This window comes from Wolffia australiana, chromosome 11 (assembly GCF_029677425.1).
Source record: "Wolffia australiana isolate 7733 chromosome 11, ASM2967742v1".
In the NCBI taxonomy this organism is placed as follows: domain Eukaryota; kingdom Viridiplantae; phylum Streptophyta; class Magnoliopsida; order Alismatales; family Araceae; genus Wolffia; species Wolffia australiana.
In genome coordinates, this window is record NC_135845.1 from 16,973,930 (window position 1) to 16,990,000 (window position 16,071).

General features: G+C 39.1%; 1 protein-coding gene across 1 annotated transcript in view; it reads left to right on the top strand.

Moving 5' to 3' along the window:
- The first annotated feature begins 13,870 nt into the window (after window positions 1-13,870).
- The window catches only part of LOC144709113 (pentatricopeptide repeat-containing protein At2g33680-like), a 2,742-nt gene continuing 541 nt past the window's right edge, over window positions 13,871-16,071 (top strand). The window contains exon 1 of the mRNA XM_078582513.1: window positions 13,871-16,071. This exon is cut by the window's right edge and continues 333 nt beyond it. Coding sequence (XP_078438639.1) covers window positions 13,871-16,071 — 2,201 coding nt within the window.

Sequence of the window (16,071 nt, forward strand, 5' to 3'; positions counted from 1 at the left end):
GGGCTTCTATCTTACTTTCTGAGATCTTATATTATTCAGGTTGTAGTTTTAAAGAAAACTCAAGAAAGATTAGTAAAAAAAGTTTATATTATTTTACTGAATTCATTTGGTAAATTAATTAGAAGAGGGGATTTTACTGAATTCATTTGGTATTAAAAGAAGGGAATTAATGGATTTCAAATATTTTTAAGAATTAATTTCATTAAAAATGACTTAAATGAAAACTTGTGTACTTTGATAATTTTCTAGAATTTAGTTTGGAGGGTGGAGATTAGATTTCAATAATAATATATTTAGGTATTTTTTCTTAATTATTGCAATTTTTAATCTCTATCTCTTCAAGTGCTCCGCTTTGTAAAAGTTTGCCGCTGACAGATTTTTTATCAAAGATATGTTCAAAAACGAATATCTAAGACCACTAAATCTGAAATCTCCAATTATAATCTTGCCAATGCATCCCATATCCTGATGGCACGCCTTGGAAACTGTGTTTCTTTGTTGTCTCATGAGAAGGTAAAAGAGTGTTCTTACAAAGAGAGATATATATATATATACCCTTGATGAATTTGATCTACACTTCATGATCATCTACTCCGATTTTCAATAATGTATCGACGCATCTATCTTCCATGTATCCGGATGGAATGTCTTAGAAGCTCTGTTTCTTTGTTGTCTCATGAGAAGATAAAAGAGTGTTATTGCTTGCTTGCTTATTACAGAGAGAGAGAGAGAGAGAGAGAGATATCCCTTGTTGTTTCATGGGAAGAGAGGGTTAAGGTTCTTACAGAAAGAAAGAGACATGGTGACTTATGTCGATGTCAGCCAAAGGTGGCGATGAGGAAGCGCTTGTAGATGCTCATGAACTTGGCCACAAAAGCTGTCCAAGTGCAAAGAATTGGCGTTACCCAATCGCTCTTTCATTTTTTAAATTATAAAAAACCAAATTATCCATCTCCATCATCATGATCATCATCAAAATAAAATATGGTGGCTAGTCAAACAATCAAGGATGTGACGTGCGCCATACCGTCCATGTGGAGTATCTCCTTCTGCTTGAGGTGCATACTGTGCTCGTGCGTCCATTCATTCAAATAACAGTTGATAAAGATGACATAGAGATATAAATCAGAAGGGTATAAATCATCATAAATCAATGATGATGCCCACCTTTGAAAAATCAGAAGGGGATTCCTTCGCCACCGATGCTAACGCGAGGTGAGAAAGCAGACCTGTTATGGGGGTAAAAGTAATCAGAAATTCAATAAGGAAAGCACGAGATTTGGGGAAAAAAATGCAAATTATATGATACCCATCATCTTCCACCAATGCAACACCTCCGTACCGAATGCTGATGGGGCCGTCGCATATACATCAAACTCTTCAATCGGATCAACTCTTTGGGGTACCTCAGACGGATCTAGTAGTTCTTCGAGCTCCATTTGTATAAAATCAGTCGTCGTTGATAGAGCCGATGGTTCGGTGGGTCGACTCCCAACATTTTGAGATACTGAATGTGACTCCATGATATTAGGGTCGGTAGATAGAACCTCATTCTTAGCCTGCGGATCAATCGAGCGAAGCTTCATAGATGTGTCAAGTAGAGAGGCGATAGTGAAAGCCTCATTTCGTGTCAAAACGAACACACATTTTTCTAGCTTCGCTCGCATAGCAGAACATACATTAGATAAGGCGTTCCTTTGCCTAGCAAACATAGCGTGTCCAACTGGAAGCATGGAGGAGTTTTTTACTCCCACTCTAATTCGCTCAAGATACCTCATCAATCCCTTAATAATGACTATACCCTCATTTGACATCGGTGCCTTGCTCTGAATAGTGACAGAGGTACCATGCTGGAGTGGTTTGAGTAAGTTGACAAATGTTTCTGGTAGGTCCCATTCTACATCAAGTAAAGCATGTTTTTGAAGAGCAGATGACATCATAATATCAATAACAATTTTCTTCTCAATGCACCCGCGTAGCATTTTGAAAGTGGATCTCCATCTTGTAGGGCAATCTATTGGGATCCTCCTCGTGTTTGACATATTTAACTGTCTGTAGTAGGAAAAGTACTTCGCCTCTTGCCTCAACAATCCTCGTATTGCAATGACCACCTCTCTTAGGCGCCGAACAACATCCCCTAAGGAAATAGCAGGAGGATCCGTCTCCTCCGCATCCAAGACATTATCAAGGTTTGTGAAGTCTACTTCATCTCTGAAACTTGATTTGGGTCCATCGTCGACGACGTTGAGCGCCTTCAATCCGGCCTGCATAACTAAGTTGATTACATGCGCAATACACAAGACATGTATCTTTGTAGTAAAATGGGGGTTCACTGGTCGCAACTCCCATTCTAATGTCGCCATCATTGATGCGTTATTCGAAGTATTGTCTATCCTAATTGCGCATACCTTCATGCTCAACTTAAATTTGCGAGAACCTCCAACACAATCTCGCTCAAGTACTTCCTAGTGTGCGGGCCCTCCAACTGGCGTATTGCAAGATCACATTCACACATTTTCCATTCTGTATCTACCCAATGAACTGTAAGACATATAAATGAGATTTGATTCGCAGAAGTCCAACAATCTAGAGTGACGGCCACTCTATCAACATTCTCCATTCGGTCACAAATATCGCTCTTTAACTCAATGTAAAGCTTGAAAGCTTTTTCCTTTAGAGCCCTTGTCAATGGAATGGATATCTCCTCCTGTGTGATGTATCGAAACAGTCTTATGAAGTATTTTTTACACACAATGTTCCACGGTGAGGCTGACTGGCAGATGAAATATACAAGCTCTTCTTTTGTCGTCTCCGAAGTGCGACCGGTCAAGTACAATTTGTCGTTACTTTGTTAGTCAAAGATGTTCGCCACCGATGGTTGGTTAGAAGAGCTCCTTCCTTGAGCCTTCAACTCGTTATACTCTTTACGATGAACATTGAGCAAATTCCCCCATAGTACCGTACTGCAACTATACTTATTTTGCTCTACTGTCACAACACGACCCCGATTACGGGTCACACATAGATTGCATGTGAAAACCTTTGGCGCCACTGATAACATGATAAATGAACCTATATTTGTATACATTTTAGATATTTTTAGTATTATTAATTTATAATTTATCATGTTATTGTTTGAATTAACCAAATATTTATGCATTAGCTAATAATTCCAACTTTTTTGCACATTATGATTATTTTTCACTAACTTCATTGACTTCTATGAAGTCAATCAGTTTGATTTATGATGAGTATTTTATAGTTCCAAATGTGCAGAAATTTACAGGAATTAGAAGATATCATTCTGAGAAAAATTGGAGGATTTTTGGGAGCTTAGTGATTATCAAAATAGGCTGCAAATGATGAAACGGTATTGTGGGCTTTTAAAGGAGAGATCAGAGGGGCTTGGACCACGACCTGACCTACCTATTGGGCCTGCAAACATATTACAAAAGAAACAAACTGGAAATTACAAGGCAAAACTCTGAATCCATGGAGAAAAAGAGGAAAAATGGCAAGAAAAGAGAATAGATAATGCCCAAAGGGGTATTTTAGTAATTCTCACAATGTATAAATAGACTTTTTCTCCCTCATTTTCCCTCATTCTGGATGTGCTCTAGCAAGTGGCTGGCCAGCAGGACCAGGCATTTTTCAGAATCCAGGTTGTTCAACCTGCTTAATGTACGTATATTGAAGTTTTCTCTTAATCTCGTCTCTTGTTTGCATTGAAAAACGCCAGATACTGGCGAAATATAAGGATCCATACTTGAGAGGAAGCATTGAGATCTCAGTAAACTTGCATTGAGGCTTTAGGATCTTAGATTTCTACCTTCTCCATCATTTCCCATCCATTTACCCTTAAAATCCATCACTTTCCCACTCTAAACACTCATTTTCTCCACTTTCTCTCTCTAAAATAGATTTTTTCTCTCACTAGACCTTCATCTATATCCATAGTTACTCCCCTAAAAATTTCATAAAAAATATTCTTCATTTGCACATCCAAATTCTATCTCAAAGTCCTTCTACACTCTCTCTTCATTTTCTCTCTCTATCTCTTCATTTTCTCTCTCTATCCTCTCATTTCGACATTTTATCTCTCTAGAAACATTTTTTTCTCACTATAAAATATCTCCCTATGTCTCTCTAGAACCTCAAGCATTCCCTACTTCGAACCCCAAAAAAATAGCATTAAAATATCATTTTTCATCTTTTCAAAACACAAGTTTTTGTCTTCTAGCCGCCACCGTGCGGTGCCGTGCGGTGCCGTGCGGTGCCCGTGCGGCAGAGACAGCCCTCTGCCCGCTGGTCCGCGCACAGCCAGCGCACACTACCGTAGGACATAGGGTAGCCCTGTGCAGGAGTTGGCCAAATCGGCTAAGTCCTGGCCATTGGGTTAAGCCCAATAAGGCTTTAGCCCAATTTGGCTAAGTCTTCACTTAGCCAAATTGGGCTAACCTTAGTGGGCTGACCCACTAAGGCCAGCCCTCTACGGGCTAACCCAGGCCCGCCGGCCCATTTGGCTCGCCGCCGCCGCCGCCGCCGCCACGGCGCAGCTCCGCCACCGCCGCTCCGACGATCGCTGGAGTAGGTAAATTTCACATTTTAGTATTTAAAAATTATTTAAAAATAGAAAAAATCAAAAAAATCAGAAAAATTATTTTCTGCATTGAAAAAATCCGAAACATTTTGGAAAAAATCTAGAAAATTCATATAATCTATTTAAAGTCATTTTAACACCTAAAAAAATTTTTAAAGAAATCTCTGTCTCTCGTTTTTAATACTTATAGTTGTTTATATGTAAATTAATTCCATAAAATTCTAAAAATATTTATTTCTGATTAATTTGCTGACAGAAAATAGAAAAATTAGTTTAAAAATATGATTTTGTGTTTCTCCTTGTATTTTGGCTTAACTTAAATCGTAGGAAATTATGAAAATTACCTAAAAATCTAGAAACATCCCAAAAAATTTTATTTTTCACGTTTAAAATCATTTTCTTCATCCCAAGCTGGAGAAAAACTTCTGAAATTAAATTTCTGCCTCTCTGTGGATCGACCCCTTACTTGCCCTATATTAATTATAGAGTATTTAAGTGGAAAATTTTCATAAATATTGTTGGCTAAGTCTGAATCAAAACAACGACATAAAAACCCCTAAATTGGGACTTATCAGCCACCTTTGCGAAGTGCATCCGTGCAGCGCATTCTTTCTTTCTCTTTCTCTTCTTTTGGATGTGGGCAACACTCCCCTCAAACAATGTAGAGCTCTCAGAGGAACCAGAAGCATGTGAGCGAGGTGTTCTAGGTATCTTAAATTAAAATTGCAATTGTAAATTTCTCAACTCATTCAGCCAATACGAAACCAATTTTCGTCAAGGTTTTAAGTGCAGTTATAATTCAGGAATGTTAAAGCAGAGTTTTAAATTGAAAGTTATGAAATTTATGACAAATCTAATGTAGAAAGTTAGATTCGTCATCCTCCAAGTAGATAAAGAAGCAGAAAATTGAAATATATGCCACTTAGACAAAAAATTACATATGTGTGCTCCTTATAATATACCTCTGGGGCAAATTCAGGAACTGCTCTTATTACTATGGAGAAAACAAAATGCTGCGTAGAGCTTTGTATCCAAAGGCAAAGAGATGTTCAGATTCCCAGAGATGAGGGTCCTAATTTCAAAATAGAAAAACTACGTTAAGGATTCATTTCTTCTATTTGAACAAGCTAGTTTACAACATTAAAATTTCCAAATACAGCCAAGAATGATTATTTCCTCTATAACTCAAAATAAATCTCATGCACCAACCAAGAAAATAAAGGTTTCAACTGTCCAACTCTTAAAAAACAGAGTCTCACTTGAACTTAATCGATATTAACATGTAAAAAACACATCAAGGTCAAAGTCTCGTACTACAAACAATAAAACATTAATTTTATAAAATACAAAGAAGAGCGATTATTTCCTCGATGAAATAATACACATCTCATGTATGGTAACCTTCCAAATCTGAAAAAATGAAGTTTCATTTGAACTTTTATTGATATTGAAGATTAAGCTTTAAGGGTATTTTTAACACGATGCTTTAATGTGTATTTTGATGAATGTTTAAAGTGATGAATATGGGTTGTGATCAAGCACAATAGGCCCTCAGTCAAGTAGTTGACTGATTGTATGTGAAGATAAAATAAGAGCCTTAGATATATTAAAAGGTTACTTAGTTTGGCCATACACTGAACAAGTCAAACCGTGTATTTAGGACTTGTAATTTTAGGAAATGAAGATAAACATAGTCATTACTAGTGTTCATATTTTTGTGTGAATTAATCCTCATTTGATTTGTTGAATAATCTGTTCAAAATCTTACTTACTACCTTCGAATATTTAAAGCTGAATTTATTGATAATTTAATAAAAATTAATTACATCAAGATATTATTACCCTATGGTGATATCTTTATTTAAATGTTGTATTAAACATATCTAAAAGTTTAATATTAAATCTCAAGTCCTTCGCATAACGGCTAGTTTTTGCTCTTAACTCTTGAAAGGTATTTCGAATTGATGGCAAAATTGAAATATAAAAAATCAAAATTAAAATGATTATTATTTTATATTGCTTAATCATAATCAATGAATATGACTGTTGGACTTTTGAAATATTACCATTATGCCCCTTTTGGATTTCCAAGTCCGATATGTAGTTTTGAGCCCTAATTTAAAACTCCCTTCGTCTTGCCCTTTGAAAATTGCAGTCCAAAAGCTAGAGAGATCTTTCAAGTCCTGGAGCAGTTTTCAAGCAGTTTTTTAGCATTATTTGAAATGATCATTTGTTTCTAACATCAATCCAAGTCCATGTAACTTGGAATCGTGATTTTTGGTGTAGGGTATTTCAAGATTCAAAGAAAAGAAGGCTGGGATCCAAACTTCGCACATCCTCGACCCTATGATAAGTTTATAATTTTTAGCATATTTTTTTATACTGATTTTTAGCCTTTTGTTCAACATATGAACTGTTGCAACATCCATACAAAACCAAATAAATTTGAATCGCATCATTTGGTTGAGTTTGGAAAAAGTTACAGGAGTTTGAAGGTGAACTCGGAGGAATTGAGCGGTGAACAAAGGACGTTGAAAGATTGATCTTTGGAGATTTCTATGATTCATTTTTGAATAATTTTTGTGAGATAATATTTCTTCAAAATTGTGTTACAAAACCGTTCCAGGTAGAATCATTGCATTTGGTGCAGGATTGAAAAAGATATTATAATTGTAAGCATCAAAGGTCAAATGCGAATCGAGAATTTTATCAAAAGAAAAACATGGAGGAGAAAAGGATTGAAGAAAGAACAACCACAAACAAGGAAGTATCATTGAAGGGAATTCATATTTAGATTTATGAATCTTTAATTCAATAAAATTTTGACATAAAAAAGTTTTCTTGTTGAAATACTTAAAATTGATCATTGTCTTGAATACTATTTCGAGTAGCCATCAATACTAAGTGATGTTGAGGAGAATACATCATTCATAAGTATACTGTTATTGCTAGATCTTTGTGATATCTCAGGTCAAGGCTTTGGGGGCCATAAGAAGAAGGCTTTGGGGGCTAAGTTGAAGTAGATTAAGCAGCGTCATTCCGTGAAAGCCTTTGAGGGTTGAGGACGACAAAGCTTCATCGACTTTTTCTTTTTCTTGGTATCCTTGTTCAGCCTTATTTCCAAGTGATTTGCTTGGGGGGCATTCACAAAAACTTGGTTAGGAGAAATCATCACATCGGGACGGATATCCCCGAACAACATTAAGTATTAGCCTAAGCTGTCTAAAAAAAATAACTGTGTCTTCCATTTCCTCTACCTCATTTCTAAAGTAAAAAAAATCCTAGGCTAATTAAAATAAAAATAGAGAACCTAATTCAGCCCCCCCCCCTTAGGTTGTTCCTTGGTCACCTAAACTAACAGATACTAACATAGAGATATAGAGATAAAGAGAGATAGGCATAGATATAGAGATAGAGTTGTAGAGATAAAGATAGATAGGCATAGATATAAAGATAGAGAAATAGAGATAAAGAGAGATAGACATAGATAAAGAGAGATAGACATAGATAGATAGAGATATAGAGATAGCGACCATCTGCTTCTTTGCATCTACACACCAAGAACATAAGATTTAGAAAAAAGTGACAAACAAAAAATGCTCATGTATCCAGACTATAGAGGAAAAGAGAGCAAAATGGCATCACATGCATAGAAATCAATAATAAATAAATGATAGCATGCATAACTCAGCGTTAAATTTCTTGCCAAAAAGGGAAACTTCCAAGCTAGAAAGATAGGGGTCACACGAAAAAGTGCAATATTGTTCACAATAATGGTTTACATAAAAATAATGCCTGGGTGTGAATCAGACTTTGTTGTGAATAATTAATGTCATCATGGTGTTCTTCCCAGATAGACTATACTCGAGCACAAATATCATGGCAAAAAATTGGAATAACATAACGCAAAAGGAATTTTTTAATGAGACTTATTTGAAAATAAATATAATAATTGAACGGGAAAATTTAAAATTATTTTCAATAAGTTTTCCTTTAAAAGAAAAAAATCTACAATAAGTTAACCATCTGAATTATCTGAATAGGCCACATGATCAATTGCAAATGAAATCAAAGAGAAAATTATAAAATGGGTTCTTTTTGGGAAAATCATGTTTGAAGATCTACAAACCAGTTTGATGCTACTCCTCACAAAGTCAAAAAATTAGGGAGTCAGCAACCTAAATGGTCCTTTTCTAGGACTTTTCTTGGACAACTACAAGTGGCAGACCGAATCCAGTATTTGATGACAAAACATGAATTTTCTTAACGCCCACCGTAGTTATAGAACCGATAAAAAAGATAGAATGAGAGACAGATGTATGCCTCTCATGTGAATACAGCAACAGAGTGATGGAGAGAGAGATATGGATGTGGTCCATGATAACACCCTAATTTCGGTCTTTATTTCATGTTATTAGCATGATTTATGCATTTAAAAGGCTTAAATTTGGGTTGTTATCATATATTTACACAAAAATAATGCTTCCAAGTAATTTCTGATTTTTCCCTAATTTTCTGTTAATTATATGAATTTTTAAGGATTTATTGAAGCTCGAAATAATTATTTTTGGATGAAAATGGCACATTAAAAAGTTTATTTCGACATTTATCAACATGGGAATTAATCAGGGAATTTTATAGAATTTTCTAGAATTTTTTACGAATTTTTAGGAATTTTCTGGGATTTATTTCAAGAAGAAATGCATTTATTCTATGAAAAAAGGGCATATTTATAAGAGAAGAAATGTATTTATGCAATTTCTAGACTTTTCAGGGCCTTTTTGCAACATTTCGTTGCAAAAAGACCCTGAAAACAGCTCTCGGTCGCCACGGCAGGCGTAAAGATCCTATTTAAAATCATTCAGGGTTTTATTGCAATTTTTAATATATATTTTTAATGTTTTAGGAGAAATCGGAGGAGAGAGAGTGCGCCAGGGGCATATACGCAATTACTTTTGGGCGGTGTCCAAAAGCAATTCTAGGCTTTTTAAGGACTTTTCTGCAAAAAAGAGGATTCAAAATGCGCCAGCCAATGAGAGAGCGACACGTCATTGCGTGTTTAAAAACGAAACTAATAAATAAATCAATTTTAAATCCAATGGATTAAATTGGTTTAAAATTGATTTATTAATAACGTTTGATCCTGAAGTCCGATTGAGATGATTTTTTTATGGATTTGTTCGTCTTGATCCCCTCTTTCTATCTGTATGGTTAGATCATTCAGATCTAGCCTACATTGATAGATAAATATTAAGTACTAAACGGGGGTAAAATGGTGATTTTTACCCTATAACCTAAGTATAAAAGCTAAATTTCGAGTGGGGGAGCTCATTCTGGAGGGTGCTTCATCACAGCTGCAAGACAGAGAGGAGTCCCAGCCTGGATCAACAGTTTTGGTATTTTTTTCTTTCATTGTATTCAAACTTTTGTGCATTTTGAATGAAATAGGTTAAGTTGTTTGTTTCTTCATCTCCATTCTAGTCTGAACTTCTAAATTGCTTGTCTTGAGCGGCATGTACAAGCCCTGATTAGGATTGAGAGGAGAAATTGAGAAATTTTACCTGGGCATTCAATTGCATTACAAAAGAAAATTATAAAAAAATTTAGTTTTAATTTTTAGAAGTCTCAATTTACCCCATTTTAGTTCTGAATTATCAATCTGAAAAATCAACCCAACTCATTTTAAGAACCCTCTTTCAACCTCTCTAAATGATTTCTTGGATCCTTTAATTAGGATCAAAGAAGGAAATTTAGAGCTCTTAATTCTTCTAATCTTCCCATCTCTCCTACCCCCCTCTCTAAATTCTCACCTAATTAGGGTGACTTGATCCTCATTGAAGATCAAATTCACTCTAATTAGGATCTAAAACACCAAAAATTAAATCAAATTGAAATTCCTACTTGCCTCCCTTGGACGACACTCATACTTATCACTATACATATTAAGTAGAGTTTTATAAATTTTATTGCATAAGCAAAAAATTCACAACGACAAGGGCTAAAAATTTGCGTAATTTTCACCCCTATTTTCGGCTTATCAGTCCACCTTTTTAACAGCAAGAGATATAGAGAGACATGGATATGGCTCCGGAATAGAAAGAGAGAGATATGGGTTAGTTGTGGAATAGAAAGAGACATGGATATGGCCAGCTTGGGAATGACAAGAGATAGAGAGTGAGAGAGAGAGATGGACCAGTTGCATAATAGAAAGAGACATGGATATGGCCCCGCTTGGGAATGGCAAGAGATAGAGAGAGATATATATATATGAAGAGAGATAGAGATAGAGAGAGATATGGACCAGTTGCGTAATACAAAGAGACATGGATATGGACCGGCTTGGGAATGGCAAGAGATAGAGATTAAGATATACATATATATGGACCAGCTTCGCAATATAATGAGAACGATAGAAACATAGATATTGAGATAAAGAGAGATAGACATAGATAAAGAGAGATAGACATAGATAAAGAGAGATAGACATAGATAAAGAGAGATAGACATAGATAAAAAGTTAGAGATATAGAGATAAAGAGAGGTAGACATATATAAAGAGATAGAGATATAGAGATAAAGAAAGATAGATATAGAGATACATAGAGATAGCAAGATAGATGTCTATATATATAGAGAGAGAGAGACAGAGACAGAGTAAAAGAATGATGATCTTTGCTTCTCTCTTTTTCTCACTCTAGAGAGAGAAGCACAGACGAGAGAAGGAAGATAGATTCAAACCGCATCATGGGTCTGGTGGGCCTTCTTGCAATCCTTGAACATCCCGAAGATCTGCTGCCTTTGGTGAGGCTCAATCTGGCTTCGGCGCAGATCAAGAGAGAAATTGCAAAGGAACCGCATTGGGCCTTCTCCTATGGCATGCTTTCTAGAGTTTCCCACAGCTTTGCCCTTGCCATCCAACAGCTCTCCCCAGAGCTTCGCAATGCTGTGAGAACTCTCATAATCCCACAAATTATAACTTTTTTTCTCGATGGAAGTGTTCATTGTGGTTCTGAATTCGGAAGCCTCAAAATGCTGATTTGGGATTCACATTTTGGGACTCATCTACGGTGAATGAGGGGATATTTGGGAGTTGATGTTGATGAAGATATACATATCTGTCTTTTATAATCTGGGTATTAGAAATAGTTTAAGCACATCACAGATCGTACAGTTTGGAAATAATGTTTTGAAATAAAAAAATTTTAAAGTTCAAGGTACAGCCAAGATCGATTGTTTCAGCAATCAAATACTAACAAAAAAAATTGAACTAAAAAGAAGACAAAACAATCAACCATTATATTCGCGAATTGAAGAAAGACATAGACCGAACAATCAAAGACTAACAAAAACAATTGAACTAAAAAGAAGACAAAACAATCAACCATTATATTCACAAACTGAAGAAAGACACAGACCGAGAAATCAAGAGAGAAAACAAACTAAAGTTGTACTTAAAATGTGCCAAATTCTTAGAAAAAGAAACATACCAAATACTTAAAATTTTGAAAAAATCCCGCCTCCTATACCCGCCTCCACTTTGATCCTCATTAGAATCCGGTGCTAGAGCTGCGAGTATGGCGTCGAGCTGGTGTATCGGCCAGGAGAAAGGGCGAGGATACCGTTAAATTGTCTCGATGCTCGAGCAGGGATTGTCTCCGTGATGGACTGAGAGACTCTAGGTATAGTCTTGAGAGTTGAGAGCAGAGAATAGAGAGGCGAGACTAGAGAGACGGAGAGAGACAAGGATAGGGTGTGTACGGGCCGTTGTCGAGAGAGATGGAGAGAAAGAGAGTATGAGGAAGAATGGGGGAGGCATAGAGGGAACGAGAGTATCACTGTATCAGGGAAGAATCGACTGTAATTTTTTTTAAAATCCTTTAATAACAATTCGCACAATGCAAACTGCACAAGGGTCTGTGCGAAGTTCTGTTCGTTTCCAAGTTTGTTCTGTTCACAAATCCGAACAGAATGCACAATTCGCTCCACTTCGCACAGAAGGAACAGAACGACCATGTCTATCTCCAACAAGGAATTTGCCAATAATGAAAGACAAAGAGAGAGATTCAAAAAGATAAAACAGAAGATCAGATGCCTATCATGTCTGAGCAGAGATACTCTAAATATTTTGGGTGCAATAGAATCTATTAGATGATATTGTGTGGCTGAAGATGGGTCAGGCAAGAGAAAATAGAAGATTTTCACCTTATACAAGGTGTAGCACAGACATTCTGTAGATTTCAACATGAGAAGAATCTGTAAGAGACTGAATTGGTCTAGATCACGCACCCTCTATCCACCTCTGTCAATTTCCCTCTCTCTCTCTCTCTCTCTCTCTCTCTCTCTCTCTCTCTCTCTCTCTCTCTCTCTCTCTCTCTCTCTCTCTCTCTCTCTCTCTCTCTCTCTCTCTCTCTCTCTATCTCTATCTATCTATCTATCTATCTATCTATCTATCTATCTATCTATCTATCTATCTATCTATCTCATATCTCTAACGCCCTTAGAGTACGTAAAAAAATATATATTTCCCTATCCAGCTTGAGAACGTAATACACTTGAAAGGAAGATCAAGTTCAGTTAAAACCGGAAATACAATGTTTTCCCATATTGACTTTAAATATTTTAAAGTACACTATTTCTGGTAGTGAAAATTCATGTCAATATTTTGATTTCATTTAAGGTTAGACAAGCAAATTTCCGTGTTTATCCTTTACGATAAACTTTTAGCTCTTAATTTTCGTTTTAGGACTATGACTTGTCTTTATAAATTTGACTTTGATACACCAAGCCCAAATACAACCCCTGCATTACAAGTACAAGGGTTGACACCTATCCACACCAGTCCAACAAAATACTTGCTGCCCAGTTGCTCGTTACATGACTCGGAGACGATTGTAGAGCCAGAGGGCGATCTCTGGGAAAACTAGAGGGAGATGGTCATCGGCCACAGCATCTAGATGAGCGTCAGCCGGAAGGGCTTCTCCTCCGGCGACCCGCCAACTCTTTCTCCTCATCTCCCGTCGTCTTCTCTGGCTCCTACCCTCTTCCGGGAACTCCTCGCGCCATTTGAAGGGCTATTTTTCTTCCAGGCAAATGGGTTCTCTGCAGCCGCCTGCGATTTTCACCGTCCCTCGGGACGCTTAACCCCAAATTGTTATGTTAAAGTCTGCCTCCAATGCCTTCGTTGGATGTCTGTGTAGCGCCGCTCCGCGCGCCAATCGTGCCAAGCGCTCTCTCTCAAGCCGTAATCCACGCCCGCCGAACGCAGCAAGGATGGGCGATGTGTTGGATCTACTGGGTCCTCTGGAAGCCATTTTCTCCCCCTCTGCCGGCCGCCTGTACGCGAGTCTCTTCCGGAAATCCATCAAATCGAGGAACGTGATGGTCGGCTGCATGGCTCATGCCCATCTAGCGAAGTCGGGTCTCTGCTCGGAGCCCCTCGTCTCGAACGTGCTTCTCAACGTGTACGCCAAGGCCGGCCGTCTCGGCGACGCCGGGAAGCTGTTCGATGAAATGCCCGTGAAGGACATGGTCTCCTGGTGCACGCTTATATCCGGATACGTCCTCTGTGGCCTGGAATTCGAAGCGTTTGGGATCTTGAGAAAGGTTTACAGGCTGGGTTTGCTGCCGAATCAGTTTATCATTTCAGTGATTCTCAGAGGCTGCTCGAATTCGGAGCACCCATCGATGGGAATGCAGGTTCACGCGGCGGCCTTGAAACTCGGGGTGATTCTCGATAGCTATGTGGAAGTGGGTCTGATCAGTATGTACAGTAAGCAGGGAGCCATGGCTGTGGCGATGAAGCTTTTCTACGAAGTCCCTGTGAAGTGTCTGGCATCCTGGAACGCCATGATCTCTGGGCACGCGCGGCAGGGCCTCTTCGCTGAAGCTGCTGATCTCTCTCGCGATCTCTGCCGAGCGGGCTTTGTCATGGATCTAGTGGCCTTGAGGGTGGTCGCCGCTGCTGCAGCCGCCTCCGGGTTGATCAGATTCTGCGAGAATCTCCACGCGTATTCGATCAAGATCGGATTGGACGGTGATAACTATGTAGTTGCAGAGCATGTCAAGCTTCTCTCCAAGCTCGGGGAGGTTCACGCCATCGCCAAGCTCTTTGCGAGGGTGAGCAAACCAGACGCCTTCTTGTACGCCCTTACCATTGCTGGGTATGACGTCAATGGCTACAGATTTGAAGCCGTGGAGTTCGCGGGTTGGCTTCTCAGGTCTAGCTTGAGCTTGAGCGAAGGAGCAGTCGTCAGCCTTTTTAATCTTTGCGGTTCCATAGAAGAAAGCAGCATGCTTCATGGGTATGTTCTAAAGAGGGGCCACGCAGCTCATCTCTCGGCGAGCAACGCGTTGATCTCCGCCTACGCCGATAGCGGAGCGATGGATGAAGCGGAGAAACTGTTCGAGGAAATGCTGGAACGGGATGTAATCTCGTGGACGGCTATCATGTCGGGGCACACGCAGAATTCTCGACCATGGGAGGCGTTCAGGGTCTTTCAAACCTTCAGAAGGGAGGGGATGGCGCCTGATGAACGGGCATTGACCGCCATTGTCAACGCATGCAGCTTTTCCAGAGCTCTGGGTCTCGGTCAGCAGTGCCACGGTTTATCGGTGAAGCTTGGTGCACACTTCTCAGAGTACCTCTCGTCTGCTGTCCTCCACATGTACGCCAAGTGTGGCGATGTCGGCGGAGCGTCGGCGTTCTTCGGCGGCCTTCACCAACCTCGCGGTGCAGTCGCCGTCAACGTTATGCTTGCTGGGTATGCATGGAATTCCTTGCCGGAGATGGCTATCGAGCTCTTCTGTGTGGAGCGTGGTCTTGGGTTCGTCCCCAACGAGTTCTCCTTCGCCGCCGTGCTCGGCGCCTGCGGTAATCTCAAGCTGAGGGTACTAGGCGAGCAGCTGCACTCCTGTATAATCAGGCTGGGATTCGAGTCCTTCGATGTCGTCGTCGGAAACGCCATGATCAAACTTTATGTGAAGGGGGGAAAGGTGGAGAGTGCTCGCAAGTGTTTCTACGGCATGAACAGCTTGGATTCGAGCTCGTACTCTGCAATGATATCGTGTTACAGGCAGAACGGCCTCGACTACTTGGCCATGGAGCTCTTTTCTCAGATGCATGGAAGTGGGTTACGAGGGAACTCTGCCGCAATTAGCATCATTCTCAAGTGTTGTGTGGATGCGTCGTCTGTCAGACTGGGGAAACAAGTTCATGGATTGGTGTTGAAGACTGGGTTTTCTTTGGACAGTCGTATTTTAGGCTCCCTGACAGGCATCTACGCCAAGCCCAGGATCATGACTGCTGTAGAGAAGAGCAGGGATCTGATAACTTGGTCAAGCGACATATTCGTCTACCTTGTGAGGAATATGGACGAAGTGTGGGGATATTGTCAACGGCTGCCAGAGGCTGTGATGCTGGAAGGTTTGCAGGGAAAGGCATGTGGAAAGGCTCTGATTACTTTGACTGATAA